This window comes from Mandrillus leucophaeus, unplaced genomic scaffold (assembly GCF_000951045.1).
Source record: "Mandrillus leucophaeus isolate KB7577 unplaced genomic scaffold, Mleu.le_1.0 Scaffold55, whole genome shotgun sequence".
Lineage (NCBI taxonomy): Eukaryota > Metazoa > Chordata > Mammalia > Primates > Cercopithecidae > Mandrillus > Mandrillus leucophaeus.
This window is the reverse complement of record NW_012105919.1, coordinates 1,362,086-1,382,776: the sequence shown is the minus strand read 5'-3', so window position 1 is coordinate 1,382,776 and position 20,691 is coordinate 1,362,086. Positions and strand designations below refer to the sequence as shown.

General features: G+C 48.7%; 1 protein-coding gene across 2 annotated transcripts in view; it reads left to right on the top strand.

The window, feature by feature from the left end:
- HVCN1 (hydrogen voltage gated channel 1) overlaps positions 1 to 20,691 on the top strand; it is a 40,575-nt gene that overhangs the window by 10,352 nt on the left and 9,532 nt on the right. For both annotated transcript variants that reach the window (XM_011997873.1, XM_011997875.1), the window contains one exon: positions 17,558 to 17,842. In XM_011997873.1, the coding sequence (XP_011853263.1) occupies positions 17,558 to 17,842 (285 nt within the window). The remainder of the gene's footprint in view (positions 1 to 17,557; positions 17,843 to 20,691) is intronic.

The following is a 20,691-nucleotide window of genomic DNA, read 5'->3' as shown; positions in this document are numbered from 1 at the left end:
CCCTCTGCAGAAGGAGGAAAGAGAAATAGCTGAGCTGTGTGTCCTGTGGTTTCCATGGCCAAAGCATCACTAGACATTGGCTCAGGCAACCTAGTCACACGGGTGGCAGCTCTACATTTCTACCTGGGTAACTTTTTCCTTTTTCTTTCTACACTTTTGTAAAACAAATTGCACAGTCCCTGCTCCTGGTTGACATGACTGATGTCACAGGCTTGGAGCAGACTCCCCTCTCAGTCATTCCCAGGGAAATAGGCAGAGTGTGTCCCCCTAGAACTGTCTTTAAACTCAACCCATTGGCGGGTCCTGAAATCCATTGAGTGGGCTACAATCAACCTTTTAAGAAATGAAATAGGACCGGGTGCATTGGCTCACACCTGTAATCCCAGCACTTTGGGAGGCCGAGGCAGGTGGATCACTTGAGGTCAGGAGTTTGAGACCAGCCTGGGTAACATGGAGAAACCCCATCTCTACTAAAAATACAAAAAATTAGCTAGGTGTGGTGGTGCACGTCTGTAGTTTCAGCTACTTCTGGGGCTGAGGTGGGAGGATCTCTTCAGCCCAGGTGGTTGAGACTGCAGTGAGTCCTAATCATGCCACTGCCCTCAAGCCTGGGTGGCAGAGTGAGACCTTGTCTCAAAAAAAGAAAAGAAAAGAAAAGTAAATAGAACAAAATGGAAAATAAGATCTCCTCACATAGTAACTTTAGGGCTAGTTATAGAATGTGTGTACACAAGTCAGTGTGTACTGAGAGGCAGGGTATGAAACGTGATTTCTTATTGAGAAACAGTGCTCCAAACTCCCTTCCCAGCACGGGGCTTCGCCGGCTGTGAGGAAGGTGCAGGGCTGGGCAGTGTTCATGAGGGGTCCTGCAGGAGGAGGGGGCGCTGGGCTGGGCAGCCTGGGTTGGAATCCTAGCCTTGCTTCTCACTGGCTGTGTGACCTGGGGCAAGTCACTGGCCTCTCTGTTCTCAGTCTCCTCATCCATAAACAGGGACATTGCAGTCCCTGCCCCATGGGCTTATTACGGTATGTTAATGAAGGTCTTTGCACAGAGCTCAGAAAATATTAAACAGCAGGTATTCTAGGGATAGTTGCAATGATTACAGTTCCCACTCCTGTAAATATGTCCCATTAGTCTGCATGCAGCCTTGCCATCATCTCACCAGGCTGAGTGGCTCACCTATCAAGGCAGGAGGGTTCCTAACCCTATAGAAAAAGGAGAGAGCTGGGGATCATGGCTTTAGGAGGACCTGGGCCACCAGCTAAACCCCTCAGCCTGTAAGCAGCCCGTCCTGCCAGAGCTGATCAGCTGTCACGGTGGCTGTTTTCATGAACCTCAGACTTCCTCCCCACCCTAGAGAAGGAAAAGTTTCTACACTTATTTAAAGACTTCCCTGATTTTAAAAATAGGCCTTCCTCAGAACACAGATCCCCTGGGGCAGGAGGGGAGAAGTGCTGGGGCAGCTGAGCCTGCTGCTTGGAGTCCTCTTGCCTCCCCACAGAGAAGAGATTTGTTCAGGGGTTTCATTCCAGCTTCCACCATCCAGGAGGTATGTTCAGCAGGAGCCTGCGGTCTGCCAGGCACAGAGGTCATGCTGTGAACAGTTGGGCCACATGAGGGTGTGATGGGAAAGGCCTGGCTGGCTCCTGAGAGCTGGGACGAAGAAGAAGATAGAGGACAGGGTGAGAGGGGGTTGCACATTCTACGCAAAAGAAGTCACGTGTGCAAAGGCCCTGTGGTTGGAGAAACCAGCCAAGTATGAAAGGCTCAAAGGAGACAGTATGGCCAGAGTGGGGAGAGAGGTGAGAGGGAAGGTCAGCTGGGCAGATAGAGGCTACAGCGTGCAAACAGGAGTGAACTTCTGGAAGGCATTGGTGTCTCTTTTTTTTTTTTTTTTTTTTTTTTTTAAAGAGACAAGGTCTCGCTCTATCACCCAGGCTGGAGTGCAGTGACGCGATCATAGCTCACTGCAGCCTCGACATTCTGGGCTCAAGTGATCCCCCTCTCTTAGTCTCCCAAGTAACTGGGACTGCAGGCGAGCACCACCACACCTAGTTAACTTTTAGATTTTTTTGTAGAGACGGGGGTCTCACTCTGTTGCCCAGGCTGGTCTTGAACTCCTGAACTCACGGATCCTCCCTCCTCTGCCTCCCAAAGTGCAAGGATTACAGGTGTGAGTGACTGCACCCAGCCAAAAGTTTTAAATAAGGGAGTGTGTCAGGGTCCCCGAGACCCTGTGCCCAGCATCAGTGACTCACTAGGAGGACCTGTGGGACTCGCATGCAGATGCGCTCCTGGTGCAGATTAATTACCATGAAAGGATTGAAATTAAAATCAGTAAAGGGAAAAGGCACGTGGGGTGAAGTTCAGAAGAAACCTGGCGCAAGCTTCCAGAGCCCTCTCCTGGGTTGGAGGCAGAGGTCCTAGGGGTCACAATTCCTCCAGCAGGGAGTTGTGACAAGATGTGTGAAGTGTTTGCTAGCAGAGCAGTTCATTAGAGACCCAATGCCCAGAGTTTTCACTGGAGCTGGGCACAGAGGCACCCTCTGCCTGGCACTTAGAAAAGTTCCAGACTCTCCAAAGGAAAGTAGGAGTTCAGCATAAACCATGCTGTTTCCACAAGCAGTCTAGGCACAGTGAGCTGCTCTTATCAGGGAATGGTGGGAATTTTCCAGAAGTCCACGTTCCCAGATGCCAGTGGAGGCTAGGCAGGCCTGTCTGAGGAAGGCAGCCTCAGGCCTGCTGGGCTGGCCCTTTTCTGCACGGGGAGTGATGTAGTCATGCTTGGAGGGATGCTCTCCTGCAGCTGATAGAGAATGCAGCAGGGAAGGAGAGAGCAGAGAGGAGCTGCGACAGCCTCCAAGTGAGGTGGGGAGTTGGCAAGGGCAGTGGCAGAGGGTGGGGGAAGTAGGTAGCAGATCAGGGGTCACTTAGTTGCCGAAATGCACCAGGCTTAGTGCTGGATAGGGCTATAGAGGAGGGTGAGTGAAGCTAGGACAGGGGACAACTGCCCTGGCCCTGCCTGGGTGGCGTTAAGACCCTGGACCAGGAAGCAGCACACCTGGCTGCAAGTCTATGGACTGTCCACTGACAGGTGGTGGTTACCGTGTTGCAGGCCTCAGTTTGCTCCTCTGCTAAGGGAGGTAAGACTGTATCTCAGAACCTTGATCCCATCTCTTTTTTTATTATTATTATTATTGAGACAGAATCTTGCTCTATTGTCCTGGCTGGAGTGCAATGGCTTGATCTTGGCTCACTGCAACCTCCATCTCCCAGGTTCAAGCGATTCTCATGCCTCAGCCTCCCAAGTAGCTGGGATTATAGGCATGCACCACCCCCACCCCCACCTAATTTTTGTATTTTTAGTAGAGATAGAGTTTCACCATGTTGGCCAGGCTGGTCTTGAACTCCTGGGCTCAAGCCAGCCACCTGCCTCAGCCTCCCAAAGTGCTGGGATTACAGGCATGAGTCACCACTCCCAGTCCCATCTCTTAAAATATCATTTCTGTTACTTAAAAAAAAAAAAAATCTACTTTTCTGCCATTTTTTTCTCCGTATTGGCAGAGGAAAGAACAAAGCTGGTGGACTTGAGTTCCTGTGCGGGTTTCATCACTTACTTATGATTTTATTTTTTTGTTTGTTTTTATGTTTATTTTGAGGTGGTGTCTTGCCCTGTCACCCAGGCCGGAGTGCAGTGGCACAATCTTGGCTCACTGCAACCTCTGCCTCCTGGGTTTGAGTAATTCCCCTGCCTCAGACTCCCAAGTAGCTGGGACTACAGGCACGTGCCACCACGCCTGGCTAATTTTTGTATTTTTAGTAGAGATGGGGTTTCCCCATGTTGGCCAGGCTGGGCCTGAACTCCTGACCTCAGGTGATCCACCAGCCTTGGCCTCCCAAAGCGCTGAGATTACAGGTATGAGCTACTGCACCCAGCCTTGTGTTTGTTTTTTAACAACTCTACATGAACATATGTATAGCATAATAAAACAGCAAACAGGTATATATTAGGTTGAATCATATGAAATTGTCCATTTCTTCTAGTTTTTATCTACAACGATGGCATTTTTAAGTCCTCTTTTATATCAGAAAAGTTTTCTTGAATTATATCTTTGTTCTAGCCTATTAATCTAATTTCCTTATTCAGGGATTCCAGTTATGAGTATATTGGTTCCTTCTCTTCCCACCCCCACTAAATACTTCATTCACCACTTAACTCCCTGCAGGCTGGATCTCACTCCAAAAATGGCAGTTTCTTAGGGATAAACGTTGTATTTGTTTTCATGCTGCTGATAAAAACATACCTGAGACTGGAAAGAAAAAGAGGTTTAATTGGACTTATAGTTCCACATGGCTGGCAAGGTGTCAGAATCATGGCGGGAGACAAAAGGCACTTACATGGTGGCAGCAATGATGAGAGAGAAGCAAAAGCAGAAACCCTGATAAACCCATCAGATCTTGTGAGACTTATTCTCTATCAAAAGAATAGCGTGGGAAAGATTGGCCCCCATGATTCTATTACCTCCCCCTGGGTCCCTCCCACAACACATGGGAATTCTGGAAGATACAATTCAAGTTGAGATTTGGGTGGGGACATAGCCAAACTACATCATTCTGCCCCTGACCCCTCCAAATCTCATGTCCTCACATTTTGAAACCAATCACGCCTTCCTAACAGTCCCCCAAAGTCTTAACTCATTTCAGCATTAACCCAAAAGTCCACAGTCCAAAGTCTCATCTGAGACAAGGCAAGTCCTTTTGCCTATGAGCCTGTAAAAATCAAAAGCAAGCTAGTTACTTCCTAGATGCAATGGGGGTACAGGTATTGAGTAAATACAGCTGTTCCTAATGGGAGAAATTGGCCAAAACAAAGGAGGTACAAGGTCCATGCAAGTTTGAAATCCAGCAGGGCAGTCAAATTCTAAGGCTTCAAAATGATCTCCTTTGACTCCATGTCTCACATCCAGGTCAGGCTGATGCAAGAGGTAGGTTCCCATAGTCTTGGGCAGCCCCGCCCCTGTGGTTTTGCAGGTTATAACCCACCTTCTGGCTGCTTTCATGGGCTGAGGTTGAGTGTCTGCGACTTTTCCAGCTACACGGTGCAAGCTATTGGTGGATCTACAATTCTGGGGTCTGGAGGACTGTGGCCCTCTTCTCTCACAACTCTACTAGGTGATGCCCCAGAAGGTGCTCCCATCCCACATTTCCCTTCCGCACTGCCCTAGCAGAGGCTCTCCATGAGGGCCCTGTCCCTGCAGCAAATTTTTGGCTGGGCATCCAGGCGTTTCCAAACATCTTCTGAAATCTAGGCAGAGGTTCCCAAACCTCAATTCTTGACTTCTGTGCATCTGCAGGCTCAACATCACATGGAAGCTGCCAAAGTTTGGGGCTTCCACCCTCTGAAGCCACAGCCTGAGCTGTACGTTGACCCCTTTCAGCTATAGCTGGAGCAGCTGGACACAGGGCACCAAGTCCCTAGGCCCATGAAACCATTTTTTCTTCTGGGCCTCTGGGCCTGTGATGGGAGGGGCCACTGTGAAGGTCTCTGACATGGCCTGGAGACTTTTTCCCAAGGTCCTGGTGGTTAACATTAGGCTCCCTGCTACTTATGCAAATTTCTGTAGCTGGCTTGAATTTCTCCTCAGAAAATGGGTTTTTCTTTTCTATCACATCATCAGGCTGCAAATTTTCCAAACTTTTATGCTTTGCTTCCCTTATGCAACTGAATGCCTTTAATAGCAGGCATTGAATGCTTTGCTGCTTAGAAATTTCTTCTGCCAGATACCCGAAATCATCTTTCTCAAGTTCAAAGCTCCACAAATCTCTATGGCAGGGGCAAAATGCTGCCAGCTCTTTGCTAAAACATACCAAAAGTCACCTTTACTCCAGTTGCCAAAAAGTTCCTCATCTCCATCTGAGACCACCTTAGCCTGGACCTTATTGTCCAGATCACTATCAGCGTTTTGGGCAAAGTCATTTACGAGTCTCCAGGAAGTTCCACACTTTCCCACATTTTCCTGTCGTCTTCTGAGCCCTTCAAACTATTCCAACGTCTGCCTGATACCCAGTTCCAAAGTTGGTTCCACATTTTCGGATATCTTTTCAGCAATGTCCCACTCTACTGGTACCAATTTACTGTATTAGTTTTCACACTGCTGATAAAGACATACCTGAGACTAGGAAGAAAGAGGTTTAATTGGACTTACAGTTCCACATGGCTGGGGAGGCCTCAGAATCATGGCAGAGGTGAAAGGCACTTCTTACGTGGTGGCAGCAAGAGAAAATTAGAAGCAAAAGCAGAAACCCCTGATAAACCCATCAGATCTTGTGAAACTGGTTCACTATCACGAGAATCACATGGGAAAGATTGGCCCCTGTGATTCAATTACCTCCCCCTGGGTCCCTCCCACAACTCATGGGAATTCTGGGAGATATCATTCAAGTTGAGATTTGGGTGGGGACACAGCCAAACCAAATCTTATCTAATAGGTTTGGTATCAGCCAAACCTATTAGAAAAAAATGCAAAGTTTCACCCTCCAACCCAGTCTCTCTCTCCTCCTGGGAGTTGGGGCTGATTTTGTCAGTTTTCCCATAAATGTAGATTGAGGACCCCTTTCCCTGTAGGTGCATGAGGTCTGCAGGCCGGCCACACGGTGGCGTGGTGCTCTGTGGTGTGGGTCTTCCATGGCGTCCTGGGCAACAGACTTTGAGGTGGTTTCTAGTTTTGGGCTATTGAAGCAGGACTGGAGCGAGCACCCGTGTGCACGTGGGAGTCTTTTGTCAAGTCAGGCGATAAAGGCATTTTAAATGTTGATAGAAAATAAGGTAGCCATGGTGGCACGCACCTGTAGTCCTAGCTACTTGGGAGGCTGAGGCGGGAGGATTGCTTGAGCCCAGGAGTTTGAGGCTGCACTCCAGCCTGAACAACAAAATGAGATCCCATCTCAATAAAAAGGAAATAAAATTTTGATATAAATTGGTTTAGGGCCAATCCCCTCCTTTGTCCCCAAGGCTGGCACATCAGAGAGACTCAAATATTTTTTTCAAAAGATGAAAGGAACTGCTCTGTTACCCTTCTAGGAAGGGTACACCCATTTACATGCCCAACAGCTGGCATACAGGAGTGTCTACTTCCCTCTGCTTCTGTCACCCTGCCACAATGTGTGGCACGGTGTGACTTCAGGCAAGCGGTCTTGCCTCCCCAGGCCTCAGTTTCCCCTTCTGCAAAATGGAGAGACTGCACCTACCCGCCCTGCCTACTACTTAGGCACGTTAAAAGTATCAAGCAACAGCAGGTGGTGTGATCAGTGAGCTCTGAGTAAAAGGAGCAGCTGTCGCTGTTGTTGGCTGCAGAATCAGGCTTTCTCCAAGTGGTTTTGGGCCCTGAAGAGGTCGGCTTTCTTCTTGGAGTCCAGGACAAACGTGTGGCCCAGAAACATAAAGGGAAAAACAGTACTTGGTGTACAGACTACCCTGGCTAACTCGGGCACACGTCCTCTGTCCTGGTTTCCTGTGACTACTGTAACAAACTGCTACAAACTGGGGGCTTCAACAACAGGAACTCATTCTCACCAGTTCCAAAAACCAGAAGCCCAAACTCAAGGTGTTGGCAGGACTGGCTCCTGGAGGCTTTGGGATGGGAAGATCTGTCCCAGGCCTCCGTCCCAGCCTCTGGTGTTGCTGGCAGTCTTTGGCTTGTAGGCATATCACTCTGACCTCTGTGACTTCACGTGACCTTACCCTCTACGTGTCCTTTTCTCTTTTTTTTTTTTTTTGGAGACCAAGTCTCATTCAGTCTCCCAGGCTGGAGTGCAATAGCATGATCTCGGCTCGCTGCAACCTCCTCAGTAGCTAGGATTACAGGCGCCTGCCACCACGCCTGGTTAATTATTTTATTTATTTTTAATTATTATTTATTATTTTATTATTATGATTACTTTTGACACAGAGTCTTGCTCTAACGCCCCGGCTGGAGTGCAGTGGCATGATCTCGGCTCACTGCAGCCTCTTGAGTTCAAGCGATTCTCCTGCTTCAGCCTCCTGAGTAGCTAGGATTACAGGTGCCCACCACCACGCCCAGCTAATTTTTGTATTTTTAGTAGAGACAGGTTTTCACTGTGTTGGTCAGGCTGGTCTCGAACTCCTGACCTCAGGCGATCTGCCCACCCTGGCCTCCCAAAGTGCTGGGGTTACAGGCGTGAGCTACCGCGCCCAGCCAATTTTTGTACTTTTAGTAGAGACGGGGTTTCGCCATGTTAGCCATGCTGGTCTTGAACTCGTGACCTCAAGTGGTCCACCCATGGCCTCCCAAAGTGCTGGGATTACAGGCGTGAGCTAACGTGCCCAGCCCCTTTTCTCTTTTTATAAGGACACCAGTCACCGGATTTAGGGCCTACCCTAAATCCAGTATGATTTCATCTTAACATCTTTAGTTACATCTGCAAAGACCTACATTCCAAATAAGGTCACATTCTAAGGTTCCAGGGGGACAGGAATTGTTGGGGGGGGTGTGCACGATTCCACCTACTCTACCCTCTGAGCAGGTGGCTCTCCGGTCGCTGACTGCCTGGCTTTCTGTCAGCTGTGTTTTCTAGAACATAGTCTCCAAGTCATGGAGCCCAGGGGCAGATCCTGCTTTTCCAGTTCCCCATGGTGTGTGAGCTTGGACAAGGCCCCCCATCACCAGGACCCTAGAGGATGGCCTCAACCTCAGGGTTGTTAGGAGTTGAAATGAAATAGTGCGTGGAAGGAAGTTAGCAGCATGCGGAGATGATATGAGATGTGATAAAATAAGCAAACATAGTAATACACGTTGCTGCCATTGTGTGTTGGAGTTTTGGGGTGAGGGTGGTAGTTAATATGCAAATCAAGTCCCCAAAAATAGCTCTGGGAGGGAACAGGGAAATAGAAACTGAAGGGACATCAGGCCATGGGAATTGGGAGTTGGCTGACTTTCTTAAAAAGTACCTTTTTCTCCGATTGTTGGATAATAATGAACTAGGGACTTTCCCCCTCCCACAGATGGCAGCTTCCGAGCCTGTAAAAATAGGCATCCACAAAATGCTTTTCTCTCCTTCACTTCTAGGTCTGTCTTCTTCACTTTCCCCTTCTCTCCCTGGTGGTAGTTTTTCTGGTCTAATACCTGTAAGAGAGGTCAGCAATATGTTTACCCTGAAGGAGCAGTGCCTAAGATTTTGTTCATTCATTCATTTATTAACCATTTCTTTTGTTTTTTTTTTTTTTTGAGATGGAGTCTCGCTCTGTCACCCAGACTGGAGTGCAGTGGCGCGATCTTGGCTCACTGCAGCCTCAGCCTCCCAAGTAGCTGGGACTAAAGGCATGCGCCACCACGCCCGGCTAATTTTTGTATTTTTAGTAGAGATGAGGTTTCGCCCTGTTAGTCAGGCTGGTCTCCAGCTCCTGACATCAGGTGATCTGCCCGCCTCGGCCTCCCAAAGTGCTAGGATTACAGGCATGCGCCACCATGCCCAGCCTCTTAACCATTTCTTGAGCCTCTCCCTGTGACTGAGGAAGAGTCTCTGCCCTCCCAGCGTTCGCAGCCCAGTGTGGTGGGGACAGTGTCCCAGTAGTTGTTAAGATGGTGTGACGTACACCCCAACCGGGATGAGGGAAAATTAAGGAAGGCCTCCCAGGGAAGGTAAAATCTAGGTATAAGACCTGGAAGATAGATGGGATGGGGACAGGCCATGCGGAGTCCTGGAAGCAAGAGAGCATGGTCCGCTCTAGAACTACAAGTTCCATGTGGCTGGAGGGTGGCAGAGGCAGGGTGCTAGGAAGGAATAAGGCTGGCAGGGAGACCAGGGTCTGGGGAAGCCAAGAGAGCTGGGACTTGATCCCAAAGGCAGTTGTGGGCGTGGGGATTGCTGCACAGCAGGGACACAATCAGGTTGGCATTGGAGAAGGAGGACCCTGGCCACAGGGAGGTGGAGGGAGGGTCAGGGCAGGCTCTGGGGAGGGAGAGGGGACGATGGAGTGCCAGCCGGGTTCAGGAAGTGAAACCGATAGGGTGTGAGGGAGAGGGAGGAGCCAAGGACGATTTTCTGTTCTTGGCCTGGGCAGACAGGTGGAAGTGACAGCATGCCCTAGGGGATGTGGAAGGAGGAGTGGACTGGGAGAGAAAGGTAAGAAATCAGTTCAAGTGGGTCACAGCAAACCAATGACCCAGCAGGATCTTGAACATCAGATTGGAGTCTTTGATTTGAATGTGAACCGCATCGAAAACACAGGTGTGCTAAGACCCCCAAAGAGAGAGAGTCACCGGCCCAAGGACAGGGTCAGGACTGAGGTCACCAGGACTCCTGGTGCGGGGCAGGGACATGGTACAGGAGGCTGAGGAGGGCAGCCAGAGATAGGAGGAGAAGCAGGGGGCGAGATTGCCAAGCAGAGCAGATTCAGCAGCGTCAAAGAGTATGGGACAGTCAGGCAGGCTGGAGTCACGGTCACAGGCTTTGATATGGAAAGGTGACCTCAGAGGAGCATCAGAGTACAGTGGGGACAGCAAGGAGTCTTGCACAGGAGATGGAGCTGTGAGGGTGTCCCGCATCAGCAACTCCACCTGTAGACTTTTGGGGTTATAAGTGACAGAAACACAGCTCAGTGTCACTTAAGCCACAAAGCGGCTGTATCTGCTCATGTAACTTAACAGCCTGAGGGATGCAGAGGCAGGCAGTGGGCAGAGAAGTGAAATATCCAAGGATGTGATGAAGCTGGAGGAGAGGAGTTTGAGGATTTTTTGTTTTCTTTTTTTGAGACAGTCTCACTCTGTCGTCCAGGCTGGGGTGCAGTGGCGTGATCTTGGCTCACTGCAACCTCTGCCTCCTGGATTCAAGTAATTCTCGTGCCTCAGCCTCCCAAGTAGCTGGGATTACAGACGCCCACCACCACGCCTGGCTGTTTTTTGTGTTTTTAATAGAGATGGGGTTTTGCCACATTGGTCAGGCTGGTCTCAAACTCTTGACCTCAAGTGATCCGCCCATCTCGGCCTCCCAAAGTGCTGGAATTGCAGGTGTGAGCCACCGTGCCCAGGCGAATTTTTGTTGTTAAGGGATAATCATAGCTGGCACTTCCAGAGCTGGGGGCTGCTCCGAGCCAGGCACCAAGGTAGGTGCTCTGTGCGCCACACTGGATCAGTCTGTCCATGAATGCCAGGAGTCCGGGGTGCATGGTGAAGCTGCTGAGGCCCACCACATTCTCTTGATTAGCCCTATCTTTGCCCTTTTCTGGAACTTTTCTGCTTCTGGCATGACAGACTCTTGACTGAAAACCAGAAATGTTTTCTGCTCTGCTGAGTGCCCTAGATATTTTCATCCCAAATTACTAAAAGTTGCTTCTTCACTGGTTGCAAGGTTTCAGAAAGAAAAATTTCCTCTTCTGTAAAATATAAATGCGGTTTTTGCAAAGTACCTTGAGGTTCCCACCCTACTGAGAAATAGGACAGGCTGCTCTTGTCTGCCAGGTAAGGTGTTTCCAAAGGAAAGTATGGAGTCAGGCGAGGTGCCCATGCCTGTAATCCCAGCGCTTTGGGAGGCCGAGGCGGGTGGATCACTTGAGCCCAGGAGTTTGAGACCAGCCTGGGCAACATAGCAAAACCCTGCCTCTACAAAAAAAAAACAAAAAATAAAAAATTAGCCAAGTGTGATGGTATGTGCCTGTAGTTCCAGCTACTCAGAGGCTTTTGTGGGAGGATCGCTTGATCCCGGGAGGTCAAGGCTGTGGTGAACCGTGATTGCACACCACACTCCAGCCTGGGTGACAGAGCGAGACCTTGTCTCAAAAAAGGGAATTATGGCCAGGCACGGTGGCTCACACCTGTAATCCCAGCACTTTGGGAGGCCGAGGCGGGTGGATCACCTGAGGCCAGGAGTTCGAGACCAGCTTGGCCAACATGGTGAAACCCCATCTCTACTAAAATTACAAAAATTAGCCAGGCATGGTGGCAGGCACCTGTAATCCCAGCTACTTGGGAGGCTGAGGCAGGAGAATCGCTTGAACCTGGGAGGCGGAGGTTGCAGTGAGCCGAGATCATGCTACTGCACTCCAGCCTGGGGGATGAGAACAAGACTTCATCTCCAAAAAAAAAAAAAAGAAGGAGTTATGGCCAGTGGCTGCCTGGAGAGCTTAAGTATACCCTGGCCCTGGCCCTGGCCAGCCCTGGGAGTTCAGAGACATTTGGTCTGGCCGAGATGAGCCCAGCGTGGGAGATGAGGTATCAGTGCCCTCAGCCAACAGGTACATGATGGGCTTCTGCTCAAGGTCATATGTCACACAAGAATTGGGGGACACAGACCCTGACTTCATGGAGGGTAAATGCTAGTGAGGAGGGAGAAGGAATAAATATATGACTGCACAAAACAGTTTCTAGTTAGAAACTAGCATAAGGGCTCTCAAAGGAAAAGTGGGAAGAGAAGTTATAAATGGAAGGGGAACTGATTTAGATTTTAGGGGTCAGGGAGGGTCTTTTTGAGGAACTGACATTTTAGCTGAAGTTTCAAGCAGAAGTAAGAGTAAGCGAAGCTCGGAGTGGGGAGAAGAGCATTCCAGGTTGAGGGAATAGCCTGCATGATGGTTCAGTGTGGAGCATCAGAGGGATAGAAGAGTGGCTGGAGTGTGGCGAGGAAGCCGTGGGGAAGGAGACATGCCGATTCCTGGAGGGCCATGAACTACAGGTACACATATGTTAAACTAGTAGATATGGTCCCTGGGGCTCTGTTTGTTTTTCCTTTCAGCTTTTTTTTCTCCCTGTGTTTCCAGTTGATGTTTTCTATTAAGTTCGTTGATCTTTTCTTTGGTAATATGTTATAAGTCGTTAAGCCCATCCATTGATTTTTCATTTCATATATATACTTTTCACTTCTAAAATATCCATCTGGATCAGGGTTGGTTTTTTTTTCCCCCTTCTTTTTTTGTGGGATGGAGTTTCACTTTTGTTGCCCAGGCTGGCGTGCAATGGTGCAATCTCGGCTCACCACAACCTCCTTCTCTCGGGTTCAAGCGATTCTCCTGCCTCAGCCTCCTGAGTAGCTGGGATTACAGGCATGTGCCACGATGCCTGGTTAATTTTGTATTTTTAGTAGAGATGGGGTTTCTTCATGTTGGTCAGGCTGGTCTCAAACTCCCGACCTCAGGTGATCCGCCCACCTCGGCCTCCCAAACTGCTGGGATTACAGGAGTGAGCCACCGTGCTCAGCCATCTGGATCTTTTTTGTAGATTCCATTTCTCTATTAAGATTTTTATTTGTTCCCTCATTAAGTTTATGTTTTCTTTGAAATTCTTGAATATATTTTTGTAATATCTGTTTTCAAGCCAGTTCTATCATTTCTATCCACTTTTAGTCTTTTTTTTTTTTTTTTTTTTTTTTTTGAGATGGAGTTTCACTCTTGTTGCCCAGGCTGGAGTGCAATGGCGCAATCTCGGCTTACCGCAACCTCTGCTTCCTGGGTTCAAGCAATTCTCTTGCCACAGCCTCCCGAGTAGCTGGGATTAGAGACATGTGCCACCATGCCCAGCTAATTTTGTATTTTTGGTAGAGATGAGGTGTCTCCATGTTGGTCAGGTTGGTCTCGAACTCCCGACCTTAGGTGATCTGCCCACCTCAGCCTCCCAAAGTGCTGGGATTACAGGCGTGAGCCACCACGCCCAACTATTCTGAGTCTTCTATTAGCTGATTTTTCTATTAGTTGTGGGCCACATTTTTCAGCTTTATCTGTCTAGTAATTTTTATTGTATGCCAGACAGTATGCATCTATGAGGTTGAGTTTATGTTGTTGTCTTCCTAATAGAGTACTGAGTTTTGTTCCAACAGGCAGTTAATTTACCTGGGTATCAGCTTGTTCATTTCAAGGCTTATTTTTAAGCTTTGTTGGGATGAGTGTAATGTGGCCCTTCCTATAAAGCTAGATTAGGTCTACTTCTAAGGCCATGATTTTTCTGGGATTTCTGCTGAATGCTTAGGGTGTTCAATAAGGTCTCTCTACTCTGGCTGTTGGGAACTCACATATCTCCCAACCCAGTCCTATGTAATCTCTGGTAGTTGTTCAGCTCACAGCACCCCAAGGTTTTTTGGTTTTTTTTTTCCTGAAAGTTATATTTTTCCCTGCCTCATGAAATCTTGTTCCATATACACGATGTTTAGGACTCAGCCAAAGTCCATATTTTTGGATCTCCTCCTTTGCATAGCTTTCCTATTTCTGGTACATTGCCATGCAGATTCCTGAGGGGAGGGAGCCTCAATAGCTTTGAACTCTAGTCTTTGCCTTCACAGTCCAGAAAGTACCTCCAGGCACAAAGGCAGGGTGATTGTGGGGTGTGCCTCATTCATTTTTCTTCTCTAAGGGATCACAGTAAATTTCACATATTTTATCCAGTTTTATAATTGGTTATGGCAGGAGGGATAATCTGTTTAGTTACTCTATAGTGTAATAAGGCCAGAAGCAGAAATCTCATTCTTGTGTATGTTTACACTCATGCTTTTATACATTCTAAAACAGTATATAATATTTTCCATGTATTTAACATTTTTGCTTAAGTGTTATGACATTGTTCTTATTCTTCCATATCTTTCTTTTATAATCAACATTTTTTAGGAGCTATCCACATTGCTAGATTCATTGTTGCTTAACAAACATTTCAATATTATTGAGTGTCTGCTAAGTGCGAGGCATTGTTCTAGGTGCTGGGTATACAGTTGTACTTGATACTTAAATGTAAGCCAGGCACAGTGGCATGTACCTGTAATCCCAACTACTCGAGAAGCTGAGGCTGGAAGGTTGCTTTAGCCCAGGAATTTAAGACCAGCCTGGGCAACATAGCAAGACCCCATCTCTAAAAAAAAAATTGTTTTAATTAGCCAGATACAGTATAGTGTGCCATAGTCTGAACTACCTGGGAGGTTGAGGCAGGAGAATTGCTTGAGCCCAGGCATTCAAGACTGCAGTGAGCTATGATTGCACCCCTGCATCTAACCTGGGTGATAGAGTGAGATCCTCTTTAAAAAAAGAAAAGAAAAGAAAATTAAATGTAAGGTCTTCCTCTAAAGTATCCACTGACCAAAAGAAACTAGCAGGAAACAACCACTGAGGTAGGAGGAAAACCAGGAGACTGTGGCATCCTAGAAGCCACTGAAGGAAGCATTTGAAGAAAGAAGTGATTGGTCTACCGTGTTCAGTGCTGCCGAGTGGGTACACATGGGCATCACCAGTGACATACTGAGATGCAGTTAATTCATTTTAACTGCTGTATAGTGTCCCATCACATGAACAGAGAATATTCATTCCTCTATCTCCCACATTTAGGTGAATTTTCTTTTTCTTTTTTCTTTTATGAGACAGAGTCTTGCTCTGTTGCCCAGGCTGGAGAACATGGCTTACTGCAGCCTCGTTCTCCCAAGCTCAAGCAATCCTCCTGCCTCAGCCTCCCAAGTAACTGGGACTACAGGTGTGCTACCCTGCCTGGATAATTTTTTTTTATTATTTTTCTAGAGACAGGGTCTTGCCATATTGCCCAGGCTGGTCTCAGCTCCTGGGCTCAAGCAGTCCTCCCACCTCAGCCTTCCAAAGTGTGGGGATTACAGGTGTGAGCTACCACACCTGCCCAACTAGGTGAATATTTGCAATAAACGTTTTTGAACATGTCACCAATTTGCGCACATGTGCCCAAGTTTCTCTTTGGACCCTATGTAGGGATAGAATCACTAGATCATTCAGAAAGATACGCACAATTTCAGCTTGACAAGATCATGCCAAATTTCTCCTCAAAACGATGGTGCTGGTGCCTATAGAACTTCAGTAGTCAAGAGACCCCATTGCTTCACGCCCTCACCAATATTTGATATAGATTTTAAGACTCTTGCCAACCTGAGGAGTGAAAAGATGTGCTGTTGTTACTTCACTCTGCGTTTTTCTGAGTATTATTGGGGATAAGCATCTTGGCTGTTTGAGTTTTCTCTTACGTGACCTGCCTGTTAACGTCCACTGCCCAGTTTTCCATGGAGTTTTTCTTTCTCTTTTTGGTTTATAAGATTTCTTTATATATTCTGGTTACTAAGTCTTTGTCTATCAAATACATTGCAAATATTTATCCCAGTCTGTGGTGTCCCAGTCTGAGGTATGTCTTTTAACTTCATAGGTTGTGTGTGTGTGTGTGTGTGTGTGTGTGTGTATGTGTGTGTCATAGTAAAGTTTATAGTTTTGATGCGGTCAAATCTATGGATTTTGTGTTTGCTTTTGTGTTGTTCGTTTGTGTTTTGAGACAGGTCTCAACCTGTCGCCCAGGCTGAAGTGTAGTGGCGTGATCTCAGCTCACTGCAACCTCTGCCTCCCAGCTTCAAGCGATTCTGGGGCCTCAGCCTTCTGAGTAGCTGGGATTACAGGCATGCGCCACCATACCCAGCTAATTTTTGTATTTTTTGTAGAGATGGGGTCTCGCCGTGTTGGCCGGGCTGGTTTCAAACTCCTGACCTCAGGCAATCCACTTGCCTTAGCCCATGGGATGAGTGCTGGGATTACAGGCATGAGCCACCGCGCCCAGCGGTGTTTCAAATAGTGTTTTTAAAAAAAAAAACTTTTTGTGGTGTTTTGTGTTATTTAAGCAATCTTCCCTATCCTAAGCTCATGAAGTTACTGGCCTAAGACTTTTTAAGTTGTTCCTTTTTAAATACACTTTACACATTGATGAAAGTGCATCTCAGATGTATTCTGTGTTGGGGGCAAGGTGGGGAATGGATTTTTTTTCCTATTGAGAAAGCCAGGTGTCCCAGCCTCTCCAGCCTTTCTTTCTCTTGAGTCTGGACTGCCACCCCATCTCCTCTAGGCTCCCTCAGGGACATTGGGCTCTCTCTTCCCAATGAGGTAGTAGTAGTCCCAATGAGTAGTCATGTAGCCTGCTCTTGCACTCATACCTATACATTTCAATTATTTAACTTTACGTAAAATTTGATACCTGGTAGGGCAAGTGGGTAAAGTGGAGAAAGGGCACAGGGATATTTGCTTTTGCTTTAAACAACTGTCTGTGTGAATAACACTGGCTGAACTTGGAAAATGTCCATCTGCCACGCGCCTGTCATGATGTGTGGCGTGATGGGTGGGGATCTCATGACTTCTCTGTGAAACTCTGGGTACTTTTACTTTTGGCTTCCCCTCCCCACGCCCTGCCCACTGGCCCCCCCAGTTTCCAGGTTGTGATGTCTCTGAACCTTGGGGCGGCCCTTCCGGTATTCACACGTGGGCCTGTAGCGGGTGTTTTGGGACCAGGCTGCAGTACTGATTCTGTTGGTTACCACCAACCAGACCACAGCGACAGGCCTGCTGGGGGCAGGAGTTTCCTGTTGCCTCATAGACACCGAGACCGTGGATTCCAAAAATAAAAGCACGAGAAACCACCGTGACCTCATGGTCTCTGGTCGCAGGGGTTTCTGAGCACCCGGGACCATCTTCACCTGCAGTGGCCTGGCCCGGCCTGGGCCCTGTGGGCTCTGAGTGGCCCAGAGGGCCCCAGAGCCACCTGCCTGAAGCTCTTGCTCTCTGTCCCCGCCCTCTAGGCAGTCACCCGCAGGGCCAAGGTGGCTCCCGCTGAGAGGATGAGCAAGTTCTTAAAGCACTTCACGGTCGTAGGGGACGACTACCACGCCTGGAACATCAACTACAAGAAATGGGAGAATGAAGAGGACGAGGAGGAGGAGGAGCAGCCGCCACCCACACCAGCCTCAGGAGAGGAAGGCAGAGCTGCAGGCCCTGACACTGCCCCCGCCCCTGGCCCCGCGCCCAGGGCCCCCCTTGACTTCAGGGGCACGTTGAGGAAACTGTTCATCTCCCACAGGTTTCAGGTAAGTGGGACAGGAGTCCGGGATGCCCAGAGCTGGCAGGAGAGCCATCAGGGAATGTGAGGCAGGCGGCTGGGCTGAGCCCATTTGGCCACTGTCTCATTCATTCTATGAGTGTTTGCCCAGCACCTACCACGTGCCGGGGACCCTGTACTGCACTGGGCATGTGGCAGGCAGATCTCAAATTGTCAGGGAGAAAAGAGTCATGATCCAAAAGGAAAGGGTCCACCAGTGGATGGGTGTGAAATCGAATGTGTTCTATCCGTACAGTGGAACATGATTCCAACATCAAAAGCAAAGAAGTGCTGATCCATGCCACAATGTGAATGAACCTTGAAAACATGGTGCTGAGGGAAAGAAGCTAGACACAAAAGGCCAGAGTGTAAGATTCCATTGATACAAAACATCTAAGGACAGGCAAATCCATAGAGACAGGAAGCAGATTGGCGGCTGCCACAAGTGGGAGTGTTTCCATTTGAGGAGATGAAAATGTTCTGAAATTATAGTGGTGATGGTTACACAACCTTGTGAATGGACTTAATGCCACTAAATTTTATGCCAACTTTAAAATGGTATATTTTACGTTATGCAAATTTTACCACACACAAAGTAAATAAAGGGTAAATAACAGAGACAGAAAGAACACTCATCCGTTCACTCTGCGAACACTCAGTGCCAGAGGCTCCCCTGCCTCATGGAGACCCATCCTGCTGGGGGCCTCAGTCTCTCTTGTGGAGTGATGCCCAAAATACCTGGCTGTCCTGGCCTTAGCCCACTGCTGATAGCCTCCAGGTGTGGTTGCAGGGAGAAAGCAGAGCTGGGGTGGTCCTCACAGACAAGCGAAGGGAACTGAACTTTCTATGGAGTTCAAGCAATTCTCCTGCCTCAGCCTCCCAAGTAGCTGGGATTACAGGCGCCTGCCACCACACCTGGCTAATTTTGCATTTTTAGTAGAGACAGGGTTTCACTATGTTGGTCAGGCTGGTCTTGAACCCCTGACCTCAGGTGATTCACCCACCTCAGCCTCCCAAAGTGCCAGGATTACAGGTCTTAGCCACCATGCCCGGCCAACTGTCCTGCCATTGACTGATTGATTGATTGGTTTGAGACAGAGTCTTGCCCTGTCACCCAGGCTGGAGTATAGTGGCATGATCTCAGCTCACTGCAACCTCTGCTCCCTGGGTTCAAGCTATCCTCCTGCCTCAGCCTCCCAAGTAGCTGGGATTACAGGCACCCGCCACCACATCTGGCTAATTTTTGTATTTTTGGTAGAGAATGGGTTTCACCATATTGGGCAGGCTGGTCTCAAACTCCTGACCTCAAGTGATCCACCCATCTCAGCCTCCCAAAGTGCTGGGATTACAGGCATGAGCCACTCTGCCTGGCCATGTCCTGCCATTTAGAAGGGCTTTTATTATTATTTTTTTAAGAGATAGGATCTTGCTATGTTGCCCAGGCTGGTCTCGAATTCCTGGTCTCAAGTGATCCTCCCATCTTGGCCTCCCAAAGTGCTGTGATTACAGGTGTGAGCCACCATACATGGTCTAGAAAGACATTTCTGATTTTGAAGGACAAATGCAAGTGGAGTCTGGTCAGCCCTCTCTAGACCCCATCCCCAACCCCAACATGGCAGAGCCTATGTCTGGGTGCCTAGAAGTCCATTCAAGTCCTGGGAGGGCACAGGCCTGGGGACCACAGGGAAGCACACAGTTCTCAAAGGTGGGCATTTGGAGGATGCTACTGCAGGTGTCCCCAAACAAAATAGACCTGTCCCTCCTTAGAGCCTGTCCCTCTTCTGGAAGCAGAGAAATGCAGCCCTTGCATCTTCTATCACTGACTTTATTCCAGGGTAAAAGATTAAAAAAAATTATTTTGGTCTTTTTTTCCCCCACTCTTGTGTGGCTGAAAGCAGCGAAGCAAGAGAGCTGACATGCCAGAGCGCCTGGCGGCCCAGCTCCTCTGTGGCTGTGATGGGAAAGGAAACATGCTATTAAGTTGTTGGGGGTTGAAATCCCAAACCCTCAATTTCAGGAGCAGAAGGAAGGAACCAGCTTCCTTGCAGCTGCAAGGGGAGCCCTGGGCCGCCCCCTCAGGATGTTCCCCTCCTCCCTGGGCTTAGGGCTGGGGACTGGCCCCTGAGCTGGGACCCCCAGAGACACTCCTGCTGGGGAAAAAGACGAATGCCTGTCATAAAGTGAGTGGAGGTGTTTATTCACCTACCCAACAGTCACTTATTGAGCACCTGCTGTGTACAGTGACAAATGTGGCAGACACATCTTTGCCCTCATTGAGGATTTGGCAGGCTGCAGAGAGGCAGGAATGATGGGAGCCATCACTGAGACACACATTGGTTACAGATGGAGAGAAGCCCTCCTCAGGGAGGAGGGAGGCTTTGAGAGGTCCTGGGGGTGGGGGACTGATCAGGGACTGGAGTTGGAGGAGGTGACACCTGCATGCTGAGCAGGAGTGAACTCCGTGGATGGATGGCGTGGAAGGCTTCCAGGTAGAGGGGCTTCCTTTGCCAAGGACTTGCAGCATTGGAGGAATTGAGAAGGGTGCACGTAGATTGGGTGTGGGTGCTGCCAGCAGGCAATTGGCAAGAGAAGAGGCCAGGGAAGGTCATCCACGGGTTGTGGGGTACCTTTGAAAGCTCTAAGTGTGTGGGTGGGGGATCAGATTTGTAGAGGGACTCAGTGGCAGCAGTGAGGCCACACTGGAGTAGGCGGGGAGGCTCAGAGGTTGTGGTTTCTGCAGGTAGGATCGGCATCCAGGAAGCTCCTGGGATCCCTTTCTTGAGTGGTTTGAGATGGCCAAGGTGCATGATATATTGTTAACTGCGGTCCCTTCTTACA